General features: G+C 34.4%; 1 protein-coding gene across 3 annotated transcripts in view; it reads left to right on the top strand.

Moving 5' to 3' along the window:
• NIPBL (NIPBL cohesin loading factor) overlaps positions 1–21,469 on the top strand; it is a 201,984-nt gene that overhangs the window by 116,081 nt on the left and 64,434 nt on the right. For 2 of the 3 annotated variants that reach the window (XM_025867377.2, XM_025867378.2), the window contains exons 10-11: positions 46–1,668; positions 19,467–19,649. In XM_025867377.2, coding sequence (XP_025723162.1) covers positions 46–1,668; positions 19,467–19,649 — 1,806 coding nt within the window. The remainder of the gene's footprint in view (positions 1–45; positions 1,669–19,466; positions 19,650–21,469) is intronic. The other variant, XM_025867379.2, reaches the window with a different exon arrangement.

Below are 21,469 nucleotides of genomic sequence, written 5' to 3'. Positions count from 1 at the left end.
ATATATGTCTATTACTGATACTGAATATTTATCTTTAAATTTCAGATAAGCCTTTGAAAAAAAGAAAACAAGATTCTTACCCACAGGAGGCTGGGGGTGCTACAGGAGGTAATAGACCAGCTTCTCAGGAGACGGGTTCTACGGGAAATGGGTCAAGGCCAGCATTAATGGTTAGCATTGATCTTCATCAGGCAGGAAGAGTGGACTCTCAGGCTTCTATAACTCAGGATTCAGACTCCATAAAAAAGCCTGAAGAAATCAAACAATGTAATGATGCACCTATTTCTGTTCTCCAGGAAGATATTATTGGAAATCTTAAAGCTACACCAGAAAACCATCCTGAGACTCCTAAAAAAAAGTCTGATTCTGAGCTTTCAAAGAGTGAAATCAAACAAAATGAAAGAGTGGCAGAATCTAAACCAAATGAAAACAGATTGGTGGAGACAAAATCAAGTGAAAGTAAGTTAGAAACTAAAATTGACACACAAACAGAAGAACCTAAACAGAATGAGAGCAGAACAACTGAATCCAAACAAAATGAGAGCATCACATCTGAACCTAAACAGAATGAAAATAGACTGTCTGACATAAAACCAAATGACAACAAACAAAATAATGGCAGATCAGAAACAACAAAGGCAAGACCCGAAACCCCAAAGCAAAAGGGTGAAAGCCGACCTGAAACTCCAAAACAAAAAAGTGATGGGCGCCCTGAAACCCCAAAACAGAAGGGTGATGGCCGACCTGAAACTCCAAAGCAGAAAGGTGAGGGCCGACCTGAAACTCCAAAGCAAAAAAATGAAGGTCGGCCTGAAACACCAAAACATAGGCATGAAAATAGGAGAGATTCTGGAAAGCCATCAACAGAGAAAAAACCTGAAGTGTCTAAACATAAACAGGATATTAAATCTGATTCACCTCGGTTAAAATCAGAACGAGCTGAAGCCTTAAAGCAGAGACCTGATGGGCGATCTATTTCTGAGTCATTAAGACGTGACCATGATAGTAAACAAAAATCAGATGACAGGAATGAATCAGAGCGACATCGGGGGGATCAGTCGAGGGTTCGAAGACCAGAAACGTTGAGATCCTCTAATAGAAATGAACATGGCATTAAATCTGATGCTTCAAAACCTGATAAACTAGAAAGAAAACATAGACATGAATCAGGGGACTCAAGGGAAAGACCATCTTCTGGGGAGCAAAAATCAAGGCCTGATAGTCCTCGTGTTAAACAAGGAGATTCTAATAAATCAAGACCTGATAAGCCTGGTTTTAAATCACCAAATAGTAAAGATGACAAAAGGACAGAGGGTAATAAGACTAAAGTAGACAGTAATAAAGCGCACCCTGACAATAAGGCAGAATTTCCAAGTTATTTGTTGGGGGGCAGGTCTGGTGCGTTGAAAAATTTTGTCATTCCAAAAATCAAGAGGGATAAAGATGGTAATATTACTCAGGAGACAAAGAAAATGGAAATGAAAGGAGAGCAGAAAGACAAAGTAGAAAAAATGGGATTAGTTGAAGATCTAAATAAAGGAGCTAAGCCTGTAGTTGTCCTGCAAAAACTGTCTTTGGATGACGTTCAGAAACTTATTAAAGATAGAGAAGATAAATCAAGAAGTTCCCTTAAACCTATCAAGAATAAACCATCAAAGTCAAATAAAGGTAAGAATACTTACACTGATGTCATTTGTATTCTAATCAGTTTTTGTTTAAGTTTTAGGGTTACTAAGGATTTTTAAAAATGGAAATTTTTAAAAATTGAAACACTGCTATAGGAAAATATAACATTTATATAAAACAATAATGACTGGTTTTCAGTAATAAAAATAAAAAGTTGTCAGTGAAAATTCTTTGTCTTCCATCCCTATGTGAACTACTCACTGTGGTCATAATTTTTTACTTTGGTACACAGCGATACATTCTTTTGCTGTTTAGTTATTTCAGGTATTTTTAAAAGTTGCTTGTTAATCAAGTGAATTATTAGAATGAATATATGTAACAACTTTCTAAAAAGTTATTTAGACTAAAGAGGTGTTCCATTCTACAAGGAGGTAGTAAATTGAATTTTAATTTCTAACATCTCAATAAAGCTATATGATATACAAAAATCAATGTTATAAGCTCTTAAGAATATTGCGTCTTACGCTATTTTCTTACATACGTATCTCTGAGTTAATTATTGATGCATAGCTTAAATTTATATAATTTAGAAAGTTATAGAAAGGTTACTTCCCTTTTTGTGGGAGGGGTAGTCAGTTATAGATATTTTATTTAAAAAATACATAGTTTTGCCCCTTTTGTCTTAAGGAATAGTATTCACCTCTTAAATCAGATTAAATCATTAGATGGTGAGGTTTGGGAGTGGTTTTTTTGTTTTGTTTTTGTATGGTTGCTGAGTTAAATTCTATGGTTACTTGAGTAGTATTATTTCCAGGAAAAAGTCTTAAGTGTTGAAAATACAATGGGCAGTCTGTGCAGCAAATATAGTTTTGTGTTTCTTTGTATACTACTTTTAAGATATCTAAGTATATCTGCATGTATATACACACACATACATAACTAATTTGATGATGATATGTGGCAAGACCAATGGAGCCCATGCAATATCAATACATGAAGACACCGATTTTAAGGCAGTAGAGGTAAAAGTTTGATTTTTAAGTTCTCATTCTGTGAAAGAGATTCATTAAGAACTTAGATTTATATTTACTTAAAAATATATGAAATTCTTGAATTGTGCTATTCCATAGGATAGTCACTAGACTCTTTAGCTATATTTAAATGGAAATTAGTCTAGATAAAATTAAGAATTCACATCCTCAGTAGCCACATGAGGCAGGTGGCTTCCTTAATAACACAGCTAGAGAACATTTGCATCATCACAGAAAGTTGTATTGCATAGTACCTACAGTGTATTAGGAAATCCAGAAGGTGTAATGGTTATTATTATTTTTGTAAAATGTCATTATCTTGTCTACCAAAAAAAGCCCAGTGAAAACAGTGTCACTCCGAAGAGCTGTATTCAAAGAAGTGACTTGTCATAATCAGTCCTTTTTTATTATTACTTGGTCTTTATCAAATGTTTACTTTTTCACTGTTTTTTGGGTTTTTTTCAAAAATGAAAAAAGATTGTCTTTATCACTAATATTTGTACTTCTTTAGTGAAGCTTTCAGATCTTACATTATTGCAGTCAGACTTAACAAAAAAATTAAGACTTCAGCTTTAACTACTAAATAGTTTTTATTATTTAACTTGAATGCATCTCTTTAGAATTACTTGTTTATATAAAAGAAGTTGTTAGAATGTAGTGGCCAGAGCTAGAATTTTCTTTTAGATAAGGATTGTTTTTAAAAATTTCACTGAAACTTTGGGAGTGGCTTTTTACAGTATAAACTAAAGAGTATAGGTATGTAATTTTAGAAGAGTCAGATGGAAAGATGGAAAGTGGTACCCTCTTGTCCCTTGATCTGGACCATCTTTTTCTCCCCTTCCATCTGTCAGCTTCTGCTAGCCTTGCTTTCTAAGCTCTGTCCTAACAAAGAATCTTTACACTGAGCATCAAGAAATGAATATAGCTTCTAATACAGTACTCCTAATAGTAACTGCTGTACTCTTTTCCATGGTTTTCTCATTGCCTGTGAATGTAAACTTTTTAATACTAATCCATGTTTCTCCTAAATGTACTTTTAACACCAATATATATACTTGATATGTTCATGTTAGTAAGTAGGCTGTCTGGGTGTATCTGCCCATTAGAGTAGGGGGCATGTGGTGTGTGCGTGTGCGCGTGTGTGTACGTGTGCAGGTACGTATATATATACACAGATGTATTACGAGATCTGCAATTATAATTAAGTGGACCTTTCATCAAAAAATATTTTAATGCTTAGATTCACTTCAAGAACCCATGTAGATATCATTTAGGTTTATTTATACCTTAGAATTCATATCTGTTCTTTTTTAATATACTAATTTTGGTTTTGTTTTAGATCTCTGCTACTAAGTTAGCAATAGCAGAGTTACATAATAGTGAATTTTTTTAAATTACAAGCATGGGAAGCACAGTTGTGGATTATTGGCCCTTTGTATAGTACACATTACTTGGGATTTTCTTTTGGAGAGTCACAATCACATATTCTGACATGTTGGTGGTGTTTTTCTGAGTAAAGGAATTAGATTGACTATTATTGAGATACTTCAGTGGTTGATTTCTCAGGCCAAAATTCTTGGTAGGTTTTCCTTCCTTGGAAGAGCCATGAAATTCCATCTTTTTAAATATTTTACCTTATGTCCATATTTAAAATATTCGTTAGGGTCGTTTAAAATTCCTTGAGTATGCTTTAAGCCAATGAATTTGGAATGATAGGGATATAGATTTATGACTCTTAATATATATTACTTATTTTTATCATTTGTGTGAACATATTAAATGTAAAAGTGACATAGTTAAATTTTATTTGATTTCTGTGGGGACATGCGTATGTATCTAGCATAATAACTAGTACATACTTAGAGCATATTAAATAGCTGTTGAAGGACTGTATTGACACCATGTTTCAGAAAAGGCTTTGTGTGCAGATTAAAATTGTGTATTCATCTTTTCTGTTCCCACCAATAGACCCTAGCTCAAGAGCTACACAATTTTCAACTTTCTGTTCCCTAAACTTTGTAATAACTCTTTCACCCTGTCAACTATGTACTTTTTGTTAGGTCCCAAGGAGATTTACTCTTACTTATGTCTGTTTAATTACCCTTTCCCTTTATTTTGCTGTTATAGATTGGCTCAGTATCACTTCTGTTCTCATCCTGCTTCTGTCATCTTTTGTCTTCTTACCATCCTTGTTTTTTCCTTTTCCCAAGCAGGGGATGGATATGGAGAACCAACATAATCTTTGTAAAACCTTTTAAATTTTTAAAATTTCTTCTGTTATAGCAGTGCCTGGGTGGCTCAGTCGTTGGGTGTCTGCCTTCGGCTCAGGTCATGGTCCCAGAGTCCTGGGATCGAGCCCCACATCAGGCTCCCTGCTCGGTGGGAAGCCTGCTTCTCCCTCTCCCACTCCCTCTCTCGCTGTGTTCCCTCTCTCGCTGTGTTCCCTCTCGCTGTGTTTCTCTCTGTCAAATAAATAAAAGTCTTAAAAAAATAAAAATAAATAAAATTTCTTCTATTATAATATACTTCAGTCAGTATATTAAATGCCAAAAATAATATATTTATTGAATTATTTTTATTCAGAATATTATCCTCATATACGTTAATGTACAATATGTCTCCAATTAAAATAATATAAAGTTTATGAGGTCTTTAAGACTGGCATGTTATGTGTTGTTAACAGCTTAGTAATTACAAACATTAACAATTTGATTTGGGTTATTTACAATTCCACAGTGTCTCACAATATTTTACCTTTATATCCAAGGAAGTAATTTTTTTGTTTTTCTTCACCTACTTCCTTCCAACTAGTTTATTGTTTTACATCACTTGCATTCAGTACTTCTAAGAAATATCCCATACCATCCGTATTTGAGATCATGGCCTTTAAACAGTTAAACAGTTACTGAAAATGGTTTTCACTGGGTATGTGTACTAATGTACCAGCTCAAATAGTCAATAGTGTTTAAATTGTAGTGTTCATTTGATTAGGTAGTAGTTGCAGTCACATTTGGGGCAGTTATTTTCCCTCAGTTATTACTATACCAGTTACACTACTCAATGTTGATCACGAAAGTATATTAACTGGTTGCCTATTATGTGGCACCGAACATTCTAGTTGGATTGTGTTTAGGATTCTAGGCTTCTGTAAGTTTGAGAGAAAATACTGTTTCTGAGTGAATTTTTGACATAGTTGATTTCTAAATTGAGGAATTCTTAGTAAAGTGGATATGATTGTAATATTCAAAATCTTTAATAGTGCTGCAGTGGAAATTTATTTTGGTTCATTTGAACATTTTTTTTTTGGTTTTTTTTTTTTTTTAAGATTTTATTTATTTATTCATGAGAGACAGAGAGAGAGGCAGAGGGAGAAGCAGGCTCCCAAGGAGCAGGGAGCCCGATGCGGGACCCGATCCCAGGATCCTGGGATCATGACCTGAGCCGAAGGCAGACGCTTAACCATCTGAGCCACCCAGGCGCCCTGAACAGTTTTTTAAAATGCTTTTCAAAAAACTCAAATTTTCAGTTTCTGCAAAGACCTTACTATCATTGGTATCTTTAGGAAACATTTGGAGAATATTTATTACAGAAGTTGGCATAATATATACCTAATTATTGTTGGGTGTAATTTTTACAGCAGTATTTTGAAAACTTGTCCATGATTTCTGTTCGTAGAAAATTTTTGGTTCACATTTTGCTTAATAGATAGTTGATACTGATTTAAAGAGATTAAGTAAAATTTTTTTAATAAGAAGTAAATGTATTAAAATTTACTAATGGTGTTTTTGCTCCTTCTCATTCTATTTCTCAAGCCAGCCCAAGGACGTAGCTTCTATAAGGTTTTCCTGTATGTTAAAACTATGGTTGAGGGGTAAATAAGGTAAATAAAATAATGTGGAAGAACCTCCTATTTATGAAGAAACATACTGAATTCCTCTAACATACTGAATTCCTTCTTACTCTAAAAAAAGTTACTAAAATCCTCCCTTGTAAGAGCCTGATACCTATCCTAAGATAATGGATATCTACTTGATAGATCATATATAATATTAAATCGTTATAATTGTCATAAATCGTTAACATAATATTGTAGTAATAAGCTAATATTACTATATAGTTTCATGTACAGTTGACCTTCTGACAACATGGAGGGTAGGGTCACTGGCCCCACACACTTGAAAATCCACGTATAACTCTTGACTCTGCAAAAACTTAACTACCAGTGACCTACTATTGACCAGAAGCCTTACTGATAATGTAAACAATTAACACATATTTTGTATTTGTATGTATTATATATTGTACTCTTACAATAAAGTAAGCTAGAGAAAAGAAAACATTATTAAAATCATAAGGAAGAGAAAATACATTTATAGTGCCGTACTGTATTTATTGGAAAAAATCTGTGTATAAGTGGACCTGTGTAGGTCATACCCATGTTATTCATATAATATATGAATATTATACTACATATAATATGTAGTATAATTTAGTATAGTATAATATCAAGTAGGTATTCATTATCTTAATAGCTATTATCATCCTCTTATAGAGGAGGGTTTCAGTAACTTTTTTTTAGAATAAGAGAATAAGAGAATTCGCTGTATTAGAATAATAGAGTAACAGTATATAACACACTATCTATGATATAATACAATATAATGTGGAATTTTAAATCTGGATCCCCTCCTCTACGCACAAAAAATTAGCCTTCTCTGGCTTCTGATGTTGAAAATTGAAAATTCTCCAGTAAGTTCATTATAAATGATAGTACAAAGAGCACTGGTATCAGAACCTTGAATAAATCGTAGCCTTTCAAAGCCTTGGTTCATTCACTTTTAAAATGGAGATACCAGTTTTCTTCCTACCTTATTCATTTATGAGGACCAGATCAATCTTATAGAAAGAGCCAAAATCTGTCCAATTTTTTTACATGAAGAAATGCAGTCATGCCATTTTTAATTGAATTTATCTAATGAAGAGAGTAATTTTTGAAAATAAATCGTTTTATGTATATATACTTTATAGTCAGAGTATATTTGGAGACATTGCTACCACCATTTTTTTATTTTTTTTTTTTAGATTTTATTTATTTGTCAGAGAGAGAGAACACAAACGGGGAGCTGCAGGCAGAGGGAGAAGCAGGCTCCCTGCTGAGCAAGGAGCCTGATGTGGGACTCGATCCCAGGACCCTGGGATCATGACCTGAGTCGAAGGCAGACACTTAACCAACCAAGCCACCCAGGCGTCCCCATTTCTTTATTTTTTGAAATATATTTAACATATAACATTTTATTAAAGTGTACAAAATAATGATTTGATATGTGTATATATTGTGAAATGATTATTACAGTAAGGTTAGTGAGCTTTCATTACCTCACATAGTTCTGTTTTTTTCCTTGTGATGAAAACTTTTCTATCTTAGCAACTTTCAAATATCCAATATAGTATTGTTACCTATAGTCACCTTGGTGTACATTACATCCCCATAAATTATTTATCTTGTAACTTTTGACCACCTGTACCCATTTCACTCACCAGTCACCTCCCACTCCTGTCTCTGGCAACCACCAGTCTGTTCTCTGTTTCTGTGAGTTGTTTTTTTAGGTTCCACAGATAAGTGAGACCATACAGTATTTGTCTTTCACTGTCTGACTGACTTCTCTTAGCATAATGCCCTCATGGTACATCCTTGTAGTCGCAAATGATATGATCTCCTCCTTTTTCTGGGTAAATAATATTCCATTGTGTGTGCACGCATATATACCCATTTTCTTTATTCATTTGTCAGTAAACTAAACAACTTAGGTTGTTTCCATGTCTTGGCTATTGTAAATAATGCTTCATTGATCATGGGTCAGGGCAGGCTTTGGCGATATCTCTTTGAAACAGTGATTTCATTTCCTTTGGATATATACCCAGAAGTGGGTATTGCTGGATCACATGGTAGTTCTGTTTTCAGTTTTTTGTGGAACCTCCCTACTGTTTTTCGTAGTGGCTGTACCAATTTATATTCCCGCCAGCAGTGCACAAGTTTACATTTTCTCCACATTCTCACCAGCACTTGTTATTTATTGTCTTTTTGCCATTCTAACAGGTGTAGCTCCTTATGGTTTTGATTTGCATTATCTTGATGATTAGTGATGTTGAGCATCTTTTCATATACTTGTTGACCATCTGTATGTCTTTGAAAAATGTCTGTTTGGATCTCTACTCATTTTTTAATTGGATTGTTTTGTTTTGCTGTTGAGTTGTAAGTTCTTTATAGATTTTAGATATTAACCTCTGATCAGATATATGATTTGCACATATTTTCTCCCATTCAATAGGTTGCCTTTTCATTTTGTTGATGGTTTCCTTTGCTGTGTAGAAGCTTTTTAGTGTGATGTACCACTTGTTTATTTTTGCTTTTGTCACCTTTGCTTTGGTATCAAATCCAAAAAAATCATTGCAAAGACCAGTGTCCAGAAGCTTACCACCAAGTTTTCTTCTAGGAGTTTTGTGGTTTCAGGTCATACGTTCAAATCTTTAATTCATTTTGAGTTGGTTTTTGTGTATAATGTGAGATAGTGGTCCAGTTTCATTTTTTTGCATGGAACTGTCCAGTTTTTCCAGCACCATTTATTAAAATGACTATCCTTTCTTCATTGAATATTCTTGGCTACTTTTTTGTAAGTTAATTGACCATATATGCATGAATTTATTTCTGGGCTCTCTGTTCCATTGATACATGTGTCTGTCTTGATGCCAATATTATGCTGTTTTGATTACTATTTCTTTACAACATAGTTTAAGATCAGGAAGCATGGTGCCCCAAGGTTTGTTCTTCTTTCTTAAGATTGCTTTGCCTATTTGACTATTTCATGGTTCTGTACAAACTTTAGGGTTGTTGTTCTTTTTCTATAAAAAAAATACTGGAATTTTGATAGGGATTGCATTGAATGTGTAGATGGCTTTGGGTAGTATGGACATTTTTATAGCATTAATTCTTCTAATCCACGAGTGTAGAAATTTGTTAGCATTTATTTGTCTCTTAGTTCCTTTCATCAGTGTTTTCCAGTTTTCAGTGTATGGATCTTTCACCTCCATGGGGAATTTATTCCTTGATATTTTATTTTTTTGGATGCAATTATAAATGGACTGTTTTCTTAATTTCTCTTTCTGATAGTTTGTTGTTAGTGTATCAAAATGCAGCTGATTTTTGTATATTGATTTTATATCCTGAAACCTTATTTGTTTATTAGTTCTAACAGGTTTTTTGGTGGAGTCTTTGGGGTTTTCTGTATATAATATCATGTAATCTGCCAATAGAGACAATTTACTCTTTCCTTTCTGGTTTGGATGTCATTTATTTATTTATTTATTTTCTTGCCTAATTGCTCTGCTCTGGCTAAGACTTCCAGTACTAGGTTGAATAAAAGTAGCAGATTGGGCATCTTTATCTTGTTCCTCATCTTGGAAAGCTTTTCACCATTGAGTATGATAATAGCTGTAGGTTTGTCATGTGTGGCCTTTAGTATGTTAAGGTACATTTCCTCTGTACATAGTTTGTTGAGTTTTTTGTTTTTTTTTTTTTTATCATGAATGAATGTTGAATTTTCTAAAATGCTTTTCTGTATCTATTAAGATGATCATATGATTTTTATCATTCATTTTGTGAATGTATATCACATTGGCAGATTTTGTACCATTCTGCAATAAATCCCACTTGATTGTGGTATATAATCCTGATTCTTTTAATGTGTTATTAAATTCTGTTTGCTATTATTTAGTTGAGGACTTTGAACCTATATTATCATGAGTATAAGAGTATTGGCCTGTAATTTTTTTTAACGTAGACTCCATGCCCAGTGTGGAGCCCAGTGCGGGGCTTGAACTCACAACCCTGAGATCAAGACCTGATCTGAGATCAAGAGCCAGAAGCTTAACCAACTAAGCCACCAGGCGTCCCTTGGCCTATAATTTTCATTTCTTGTAGTGTCCTTTTCTGGTTTTGGTATCAGGGTAATGCTGGCTTTGGATGTGTTCTCTCCTTTCCTTCTTCTTCTGTTTTTGGAAGTGTTTGAAAAGAATTAGTATTAATTCTTTTTTGTTAGAATTCACCAGAGAAGTTGTCTGGTCCTGGACTTTTCTTTGTTGGGAAGATTTTGATTACTAATCCAGTCTCCTGATAATCCATCTCTTCAGATTGTCTGTTTCTTCATGAGTCAATCTTGGCAGGTTATATGTTTCTAGGAATATAAATATATATATATATTTTAGGATCCTTTGTGTGGTATCCATTTTGATGTCTGTTCTTTTGTTTATAATGTTATTTATTTGAGTCTTCTTCCTTTTTTTCTTGGTAAGTGTATAGCTAAAGTTTTGTCTATTTTGTTTATCTTTTCAAAAATTCAGCTCTTAGTTTCATTGATCTTTTCTATTTTTAGTCTATTTCATTTATTACTGCTTTAGTATTTAGTATCTCCTATTAAATTTGGGCTTTGTTTTCTTTTTCTAGTTCATTAAGATACAAAGTTAGGTTGTGCTTCCACTATTTATTTTTCTCTCTATATATACTTATCAAGGAAAGGATTATTTGATCCCTGTTTCTTCTTATAGTTCTTCTTCATAGTAATATAATAGGTACACATTGATGAAATCTTTGTAGTACCAATGTCAATATCAAAACTGTGGTGCTTAAAACCACAGTTTTAAGAATCTTTTCTTCTGTCTGCTTCATTCGTAATATTGTTTTTTCAGTTGCTACAAACCAAATCCTTGGTATTTGTCTTCATTAAATAAACCAATTTTCAGTGACCTAAAATGTACAGAATATAACTGTAGTAACTGCACTGGCAAGGTGGATACTTTGTTCCAATTTGAATTAAAGTATGACTTGATATAGATCAGGGGTCAGCCGACTTTCTCTAAAGGCCCAGATTGTAAATATTTTAGGCTTTGTGGGCCACTTATCTTTAACATTGTAATACAAAAGCAACCATAGACAACATGTAAATAATGGTGTGTCGATGTATTTTAATAAAACATTATATACAGGGGCACCTGGGTGGCTCAGTCGTTAAGCGTCTGCCTCCGGCTTAGGTCATCATCCCAGCGTCCTGGGATCGAGCCCCGCATCATGCTCCCTGCTCCACGGGAAGCCTGCTTCTCCCTCTCCACTCCCCCTGCTTGTGTTCCCTCTCTTGTTGTGTCTCTCTCTGTCAGATAAATAAATAAAATCTTAAAAATATTAAAAAAAAATGTTATATACAGAAACATGTGGTAGGCAGATTTGACCCCACAGGCTATAGTTTGCTAAGCCTACTAGAGATATAAAATTGAAATTTTAATGTAGGTGAATCTGATAACTAGATTATTTATTCTGTAGCAAATGAGACCTAAAATTTGGATTTTCCACTGCTATTTGAGTATTTATGTGTGTATACAAAAGGATTCATCTAGAATGAGTTTTGAAGTAGTTTTCTAGTTCTTTTCCAGTATTTATGAATGTAGTATGAAATTTGCCAAACATAATATTTTAAGCAGGATATTTAATATCTGGAGAGTACTTCATTTAGTGGGGTTATATATATTATTAGGATGTTAATATATAAAATATAAATATATAACAAGTATGTACAGACTTAAATTGCTTTTAAAATATACTTGTCACATGTCAATTATTAAATCTTATCTTTTCACTTTGTGGATAAACTTCTCTATAATTACCAATATAGAACAACTAAGAACTGCTTTCAGGATTTAGAAAAGAATTTTCAGCTGGGAAAAGATATTAAAATAGATAAAACTGATCTAAACATCTTCATAGAACTTTTTTGTTGTGTAAATTTTCTTGGAATAAATTTCCATGAATAGTATAAAAGGGTTAAAGGATTTTAACCCCTTTTGCTGTGTGTTACATATTCTACACAAATTAGCTGATCCTGAGTGTATACATTTCAGTAAACTATAAGCAGGCCTACAGAACTCAGAAACAAAGCCTGAATCATTTCATATCATCTCAAACACTATGCATAGCAGTCAATTCCTGAAGGCATTGCTGTGTAAAGCAGTGATCTTTTCAATAATGATCATGAGTCAAGAAGTTGTCTCATTGTTTTTCTTGGGAGATGGGTTAGGGGGTTGGGTTTTTGTGGATTTTTTAAAAAGATTTATTTATATGAGAGAGAGTATGAGGGAAGGAGCAGAGGGAGAGAATCTTCAGGCCGACTCCCCGCTGAGCACAGAGCCCAATGCAGGGCTCAGTATCAGGACCCCATGAGATCACGACCTGAGTCAAACCAGCATTTAACCAACTGAGCCATCCAGATGCCCCAAGAAGTTGTCTTATTAAAAGAGATGGATACAGTGCTTATTAGAAAGATTTACATCAAAAACAGAAGAGTAATTTCTGAGTAATCCAAGATTTTGGATTGGATTGGAAATGAAACAGCAACTTTTATATCAGAATTATAGGGCGCCTGGGTGGCTCAGTTGGTTGGGCGACTGCCTTCGGCTCAGGTCATGATTCTGGAGTCCCGGGATCGAGTCCCACATCGGGCTCCCCGCTCAGCAGGGAGTCTGCTTCTCCCTCTGACCCTCTTCCCTCTCGTGCTCTCTCTTTCTCTCTCTCTCAGATGAATAAATAAAATCTTAAAAAAAAAAAAAAGAATTATAGGCGTAGATAATTAAGCTCTCTGATACAAGATAGTCACTATCCTGGGGCACCTGGGTGACTCGGTTGGTTGGCATCTGCCTTCTGCTCAGGTCACGATCCCAGGGTCCTGGGATTAAGCCCTGAGTCGGGCTCCCTGCTCAGCAGGAAGTCTGCTTGTCCCTCTCCTTTTCCTTCTGTGCTCTCACTGTCTCTTTCTCTCTCTCAAATAAATAAATAAAATCTTTTTTAAAAACCCAAGGTCGTCACTATCCTATCAACTTATAATGAGTAAAATCAATTTAATTGTAAATGTTTTATTCAAATTATTCTTTATCTTTAATCGAACCTATAGCTTAACAGTAGGAAGAGTCCACACATTGAGTTTGATTAACCTAGAAGGACCTTTTCAATTTGAATTGACTCAACTATTTTGAAAGGACTGGCAACCATAAAACATAAAAGACTTTAAAACTTTTGTGATTGTGCCCTAAGAAATAAGATGCATGTTGTGACCTAATGCACACATACAGGCACATATTAACAATCCCTATACTACAAGCAAAAAACTGACATTTTCACTTTCATTTTAAAACAACTGCTAGTCAAGACCCACAAAACCGATTTCACAACATGCTTATGGGCCATAACCTGCAACTTAAAAATTGCTGCTTAACATTGAAAAGGAGACTTGCCAGTTCTTAGGTTGTAACATTCTTTGTGTAGTGATTATATAATGGTTCTTTGCATTAGTTTCAGTATTTCTCAAAGACTATGAGAAAGAATAGCTGTAGATTTGACCCTGACCACCCCTCCCTAGCCAAGATGAGTTCAACTGCTAGTCTTTCCTTAAAAAAAAATCTTTTTTTTAAATTTTTTTATAATCCTGAAAAAGCATTATTAGTCCTCCAGCCTGTACCTGGGGTCTCTCTGCTTCTTATCAAAATTAAGGCAACTTTATACCAGATTATCTCATGCATGACTTCCATTTATCCTAAACCATCACAAAAAAAGCAAACCTCTCTATTTCCTCTTTTCTTCTAGGGGAGGTAGTCTACCTGATGCTCGCTTCCCTTAAATTAAGACTTCATCCTCAGTTGTAAACAGATCCTCCCTTCTTATTACCCTGACAACTGTTAACATCTATGGTAGAAAGCTATGAGTTTCTCTACCCTCATTTTCATTCAATGAAGGAGCCTTAGCACTAAAAAGTAGACCCTCCTTTCTCCTAGTTTGCTAATGCTCCTTCCAAGAACAGTTGATACTTAAATAACATGGAGGCTAGGGGCACTCACCCCCCCACACACAGTCAAAAATCCATGTATAACTCTTGACTCCTCCCAAATTTACTGATAGCCTGATGTTGACCAGGAAGCCTTAAAAATAACATAAAGTCAACTAATACATATTTTGTATATTACATATATACTGTACTCTTACAATGAAGTAAGCTAGAGAAAAAGTTACTAAGAAAATCATAAGGAAAATACTTTTACAGAATTATACTGTATCAAAAAAAAAAAAATTGGCGTAGAAGTGGACCCATGCAGTTCAAACCTGTGTTGTTTAGGGATCAACTATAATAGCTAAAATACACATGTCAAAGTTCTTCCCCTTAGGTCATTGTTTTGTGTCCTCAAAACTTTTTTTTTGTTGTTATGTTATGTCACCATACAATACATCATTAGTTTTTGATGTAGTGATCCACACTTCATTGTTTTCGTATAACACCCAGTGCTCCATTCAGAACGTGCCCTCCTTAATACCCATCACCAGGCTAACCCATCCCCCACCCCCCCTTGCCTCTAACACCCTCAGTTTGTTTCTCAGAGTCCTCAAAACTTTTGACACCAATCTTCCATATCCCTGTATTCACTGAGGATTTGGCACAGGCTTCTTCTTTACCCCTAGTACTACCATCAGGTTATAACCTTGGGGTCCCTGTGAAAGGAACATTCAATGTCCTGGTCTCATAGTTGAACCACACATTTTTTTAGTTTCTCTGTAGGTTGCTGCTTTTTGTTCATACCTCCCAACTGTTACCATATTTCAGGGCTATGTAATCTGCAATTTATGCTCCTTGGTTGTACTTCTTAACAGTGGCTTCAAATAAAGATGTAGGCTTGCATTTAGGAACCATTTCCACCAAAAAATATGTATCTTCAAACCATATTAACCCACTTAGGGTCACAAAATGGGCCGACTGACAATATACACTACAAAATTTTTGTTTTTCTTTTGCCTCTCATTAAAGATCCATTTGATGCTACTCCCCTGTAATTTGTGTAGGTTATTCTAAGAGTTGTCACTTAACTACATTATACCTAAGATGTTTTTTTATGACTTACATGATTTGGAGGTTTATGTGAGTTTCATGGTTTGTTTCTGAACATGACTGGTTTGCATTGTCTGAATCTTCAGTCCTAAAGAGTTCATTAATTGACGTGGTTTATTTTAATCTTGGGGTTGTTTTTCACTTAAACAACACACATTTTTAGTTATCAGATTAGTGACTCTGAGACTTTTAGTAGTCTGGTTTTAATAATCTGCTCATTGTGCTAATAGGAGTGATTTATACTTGAATCCAAGATTATAAATGTAGCACATCTATACTTCTAGATGTGCTACATTTTAGATAGTGTAGCTCTCATAAGTTTAGCCTTATGAGAGCTAGAAAATAGAGGTGTGCTGTGTCTATTATATATCTACAAAAGCTGAAAGTGTAGTACTTCACAAAATTGTGACTGAATGACATTATCCTCTCAAGCCAATAACTTAAAATTTTATGGTAATTCAAACACCTGATTTAGAGAATAAAGTAACTGGGATGGGAGAAATGAGGTGAGAAAGATAATCATAAAGTACGAGCAATCTGAAGTTTTTAAGAACAAATAACTCCACAAACAACAATAATTTATAAAATCATTGTGTTGAGAAATAGACATTATTTTTTCATTTAAAAGATTATTTCCTAATTCAGGGGAAAGAACATAACCAAGTATGTCATAGGCATCATTTGAGGTACTCACTGTTTATTCATATCAATTGAAGCTGAGTCAGTTATTCAGTCCTTAATAATGTATTAAATACGCAACATATTTTAAGAAAAAAGAAAAGGAAGAAGATAGCAGGAGAGGAAGAATGAAGGGGAGTAAGTCAGAGGGGGAGACGAACCAGGAGAGATGATGGACTCTGAGAAACAAACTGAGGTTTCTGGAGGGGAGGAGGGAGGGGGGATGGGTTAGCCTGGTGATGGGTATTGAGGAGGGCACGTTCTGCATGGAGCACTGGGTGTTATGAACAAACAATGAATCATGGAACACTACACCAAAACAAATTATGTAATATATGGTGATTAACATAACAATAAAAACTAAAAAAAATAATGTATTAAATATGCTGATTGTGAGTATAGGAAAACCAAATATTTTATCTCTTAACCCTTGTAATCAAAGAAGCTGGCTGAATCAGTTTATAAAGTGTTTTACTAAAAGGAAGAAAGGAGGTTTAATTCAGAAAATGCATAAACCTGTGGAATAGGTGTTTCTATTCAAAATGAAAGAGGGTTTACTTTTGGAGGATGGTATATTGAGAGACATTACCCCCCATTGCTGGATTTTTTTTTCTTTAAGTAGGGTCATTTTTAGAAATGAAACATTTGGTCTTTGAATTATGTTGCTGTAACTTTCAGAGTTATACAGACGTTAAAATGATCTACAGAATACAAAAGCTCTTAAATTTGATAGCATTCTTTTTAATTTGGGAATAAGAGATGGTAAATTACAATGAATAAACTTTGATGCCTGCTTTATCAAATATATGACATAAGTTTTCTGTGTCTGGCTATTGTGAGGAATTTTTTTTTTTTGAAGAGAGCAGACTCCTTGCTCTGGGGATATAATAAACCATTGTAAAGAGAGTACAAGTACCAATACATACATTGACCCTTGATTATTTTTGTATATTTATCTGTATATTATAATTCTGGGATATTAGTATCAGGTCAGTATATGTCTCTGAGAATGGGAATTTAGTCTAAGCAGAACATAATCAGAGAAATCTGCTTTCTAAAAAATTTCATGATGGACTAAAGGCCAAATACTTTGGGCTGTCTGTATTTAAATACCCAAAAAGAAGTAGTACAAAAAAGAAAGCATTTTCATTTTTTAAAATTTGGGAAATGTCTTCATTTGCCTATAAAATATAGTAATTCAGAAACTATATGGGAAGTACACTTGTAAGTGATCATAGGAAATTATGAATGATAGGCAATCAAAAAGCATTTATTAACCATTAACATATACATACTAAATAGTATAGGTCATGTGGAAAGGGGAGATAAATACTAGAAAACATGATCCTTCTATCAGTAAAACACATTTAATTAGAGGTGTTCAAGACATTAAGGACCTTTTTTTTTTTTTTTTAAGAGAAAGGGAGGAGCACAGGGAGAGAGAGAATCCCAAACAGGCTCCACAATTAACATGGAGCCCGGTGTCGGGCTCAGTCTCAGGACCCTGAGATCATGACCTGATCCTAAATCAAGAGTTTGATGCTTAGCAGACTGAGCCACCCAGGCACCCCAAGACATTAAGGAATTTTAAATGAGATGCATAGTGTATTTACCTTGGGGCTGAATGTTTGGACATTCCAAAGCTACAGTTGGTTTCTTTTACCTGTATCAATATTCTAAAAAGTGGACATCACTGATAAAATACAGTTGAATTAAGAAAGCCAGCACAGAGTAATGTTGCATGATTTGAAAGTGACAACAGATAAGTACACTCAACATTAGTATGTCAGGTTTTTCAGCAATGAAGTCTTTGGAATATTACCAGTCACAAGTATTACATCTTTGTTGGGTAAAATTTTTGCTATGTGTGTCCTTAGAAAAATAAAGGAGTAAAAGTTAACTGAAATAATGCCTTCATGATGTTGACTAAAAGTTCCACAAAGAATAAAAAAGGATTATTCCTCCATCGAGATTAATAATTTATGTTTTATATTATTAAATTACTGGGATTATATATTGAGGCTTTGAAATTGTCTTAATCAGTACCCATTCATTTTTGTCATGATTATTTTTATCCTTTACATAAGTACTATTATCATTCAAATGTTGTAGTGTTAAGGTTGATTATAGTTACTAATATTCCCTGCTATAAACCACTAAGGTACTCTTTGCTCCCAATTTCTAAAATTTAGCAGGTAAGACATCATTTTTATACTTCTACTCAAAGATTTACAAGGGTAAGTAATTTATCTTTAATAGTCATCAAGGACAAATTATCCTGAATAAATAGCTTTTGCTACTTCTTTGTTTTTAAGCTCTCAGTAGGGTGTTAAGAATTTGTTTCTTCATAGCAACTGTTAGTGTTTTTGTGGATATGTGTGTAGTATTAAGTAGTAAATATTATGTTAATGTTACTATGTTGGTATATTTTTATCCTGTCTTAGTCTTTCATGGGAAAATATGAACTTATTTCATAACAAACTTGAATTTGCTATTTTTAATTATAGACATTTACATTTTAATATATTTTTATTTATCCTGCCTTTCATGTTTTTATTCTCTTCCGTTTAATGCATATATTGGTTTATCTATTTGAGGAAGTTCTTTGTAATACTAAAGGCATTACCATGCCTCTCAAATAGACAGTAATAGGTAAAAGATATAAAACTCTTGTCCCAGCCACAGTATACAACCAAGAGCATAGAGGAAGAGAAGGGTATGATAAGTGTCTTCCAACTCTTCAAATTTGCACTGAGAGATAGTATTACTTTCAAACTGGTCCAGACCTCTGTAAAACAAATTTGGGTGCTACCAAGAATGCGAGATGAATCCCTTACTACATATAGACTGGATAATGCCAGCGGATCTCTCGTTTTAGACAGTTTTAGTCCATACACACAAATGAAGGCATTATATCAAAAATGGATGATATAACTACCCTTTTTATGTTTTTTAAGTTACTATATAATGATATATGTAAAAACTGCATTATCAGTTTAGGGTGAAACCTGTTAGAGTTTTAAATACGTGTTTTATTAAAATACAAAGCTGACTTAGAAAACTTATATAAATACTAATATTTCATTTTTATTGTGCTAATTTAGTTAAAATTTCCCTTTTATCTTCAGATTTAAATTCTTTTCTTACCTTTCATTAATAGGTAGTATAGATCAATCAGTGTTAAAAGAATTACCCCCCGAACTTCTGGCAGAAATTGAATCTACCATGCCACTTTGTGAACGTGTGAAAATGAATAAACGCAAGCGTAGCACAGTTAATGAAAAGCCAAAATATGCTGAAATCAGTTCAGATGAAGATAATGATAGTGATGAAGCTTTTGAATGTAAGTATCACATAACTTTATTATTATTTTAGAATTAAGCAGATTGATGTGTTTGTCTCATTCATAATTTGGGGGGTTAGGAAGAGTACAGTGATCTTAATTCTTAATAACATAGTATAGCAAGTTTTTTTCTTTGTACTTAAAAAATGTGCGAAAGATGAGATCAGTTGGCACCAAGAAAAGAAATTTAATGAGCTATAATTAGTGTCAAATAACACCGGTACGTGTCTGTATTTAGCAAACATTTATTGCGCTCCTACTGTATATGTTAGGCACTGAGAATAAAAATACAAATAAGATGTGGCCCCTGTCTTTGAAGAGCCTTCAGTCTAATGGGGGGAATTATGTAAACAGTTGTAGCACAGTGAGAAAAGTACAGTGATAATAAGTAAATCCAGGGTGCTATGGGAGCACATTGGATTGGCGTCAGAATTATACTTGGGGGTTCAGGGAATACTTACTGGAAGAGGTGACACTTGAGTCTTGAAGGACACATAGGAGATAGCCAGGTGAAGAATTATTTAAAACCATACTATCACTAAATTATGAATGGATTAGCCACATTGCCAATTATCTGTGTGGTTTGGACCTGGCTTCTCCTTTTTGCCCAGCTGTGTCCTGGAATTCCTCCCTTGTTTCACTGTTTTCCAGAGCTGGCTTCTTCACTACACAGCTACCTCTCTACAACACTGTGATCACCTGTCTTTGCACTAGACTTGCTATACCTCGCCTGTCTTCCTACTGGTCCACTGAAAAAGTTCTTCTCTTTTATCCCTATCTTCCTTCTTCTGGAGCAAGAGAATTGAGCCTAGCCAAGAGGGGTCAGCAACCTTGTTTGACTTAAACGGCATTCAGTGGAAACAGACTATGGGAGATCTTCACTTGTGTGCCAACTGACTTAGTCATTATGACCAAAAGAAGTGGGAAGACCACCAGTGTGTTCTACCTTTTCCACCTAGTTTCCATAGATTGAGGTGTGACAAGCAAGGGCAGGAAGGACAGATGCATGCTGCCAATTTTAAATGTATATTGCTGATGGAAATCCTTCACCTCCTCCAAAGTTTTCAATGTTCATTTACTCTGATCTTTAAATTGTGAGCTCTTGAGCTATGAGGAGTAGACTATGAATACTGAACAAATATGAACAAAGTTTTAAAATTGAAATAAAATATATAGCAAAGTTAATCTGACATATTTAATTATATGTATAATTGTTATAACTTGTTATCATGAGATGTATTTACATGCAATATATTTCAATGGCTTAAGTTAATACTTTTTTATTATAATCAAACATTTTGGTCATATGGGAACATATGCTCTGGAAAGGGAGAGGAGAAAGGAGATCTGGTGGCCCAGAAACTCACTCCCCTTTATATACATGCCTCTCCTTTACTCCTCCTCCTCCTCCCCCATCCCCCAAACATCACCCGTTTCTAAAGGGAATAGCTAAGGGTTAGTTGCAGATTGGTTTCAAATCACACTTCAACTCCATTTAACTGAGAGAGTCTCCCTGCATTGCTAAACTGATGAGAATTTTGAAGCTACCTCACAGTTAAGTAGAAAGGATAGCATAATCAGAAATACCCACCAAGTGTAAAATAGGGGAGAGAGCCACACATGCCTTACGTTTGTCATCAGTGCAGTCGCTGTTCTTTTCCTTGCTTTCTATTATGAGAGCTTGTCGTTTCATCTTTTGGGAGCACACATTGTCATCTTAAAGCCATGGATGCTGTTACATCTATTCCCAAGTATATTGAAAGCTGATATTAGAGAACCTCAGCTTCAACCTGCTAGGCGCAAGAAGTTTCTCTGGATTT

Source organism: Callorhinus ursinus, unplaced genomic scaffold (genome assembly GCF_003265705.2).
Source record: "Callorhinus ursinus isolate GAN/ISIS: 27379988/994484 unplaced genomic scaffold, GSC_fseal_2.0 scaffold3, whole genome shotgun sequence".
NCBI lineage: Eukaryota > Metazoa > Chordata > Mammalia > Carnivora > Otariidae > Callorhinus > Callorhinus ursinus.
The sequence above is the reverse complement of the archived record's forward strand: the minus strand, read 5'-3'. Positions and strand labels throughout refer to the sequence as shown.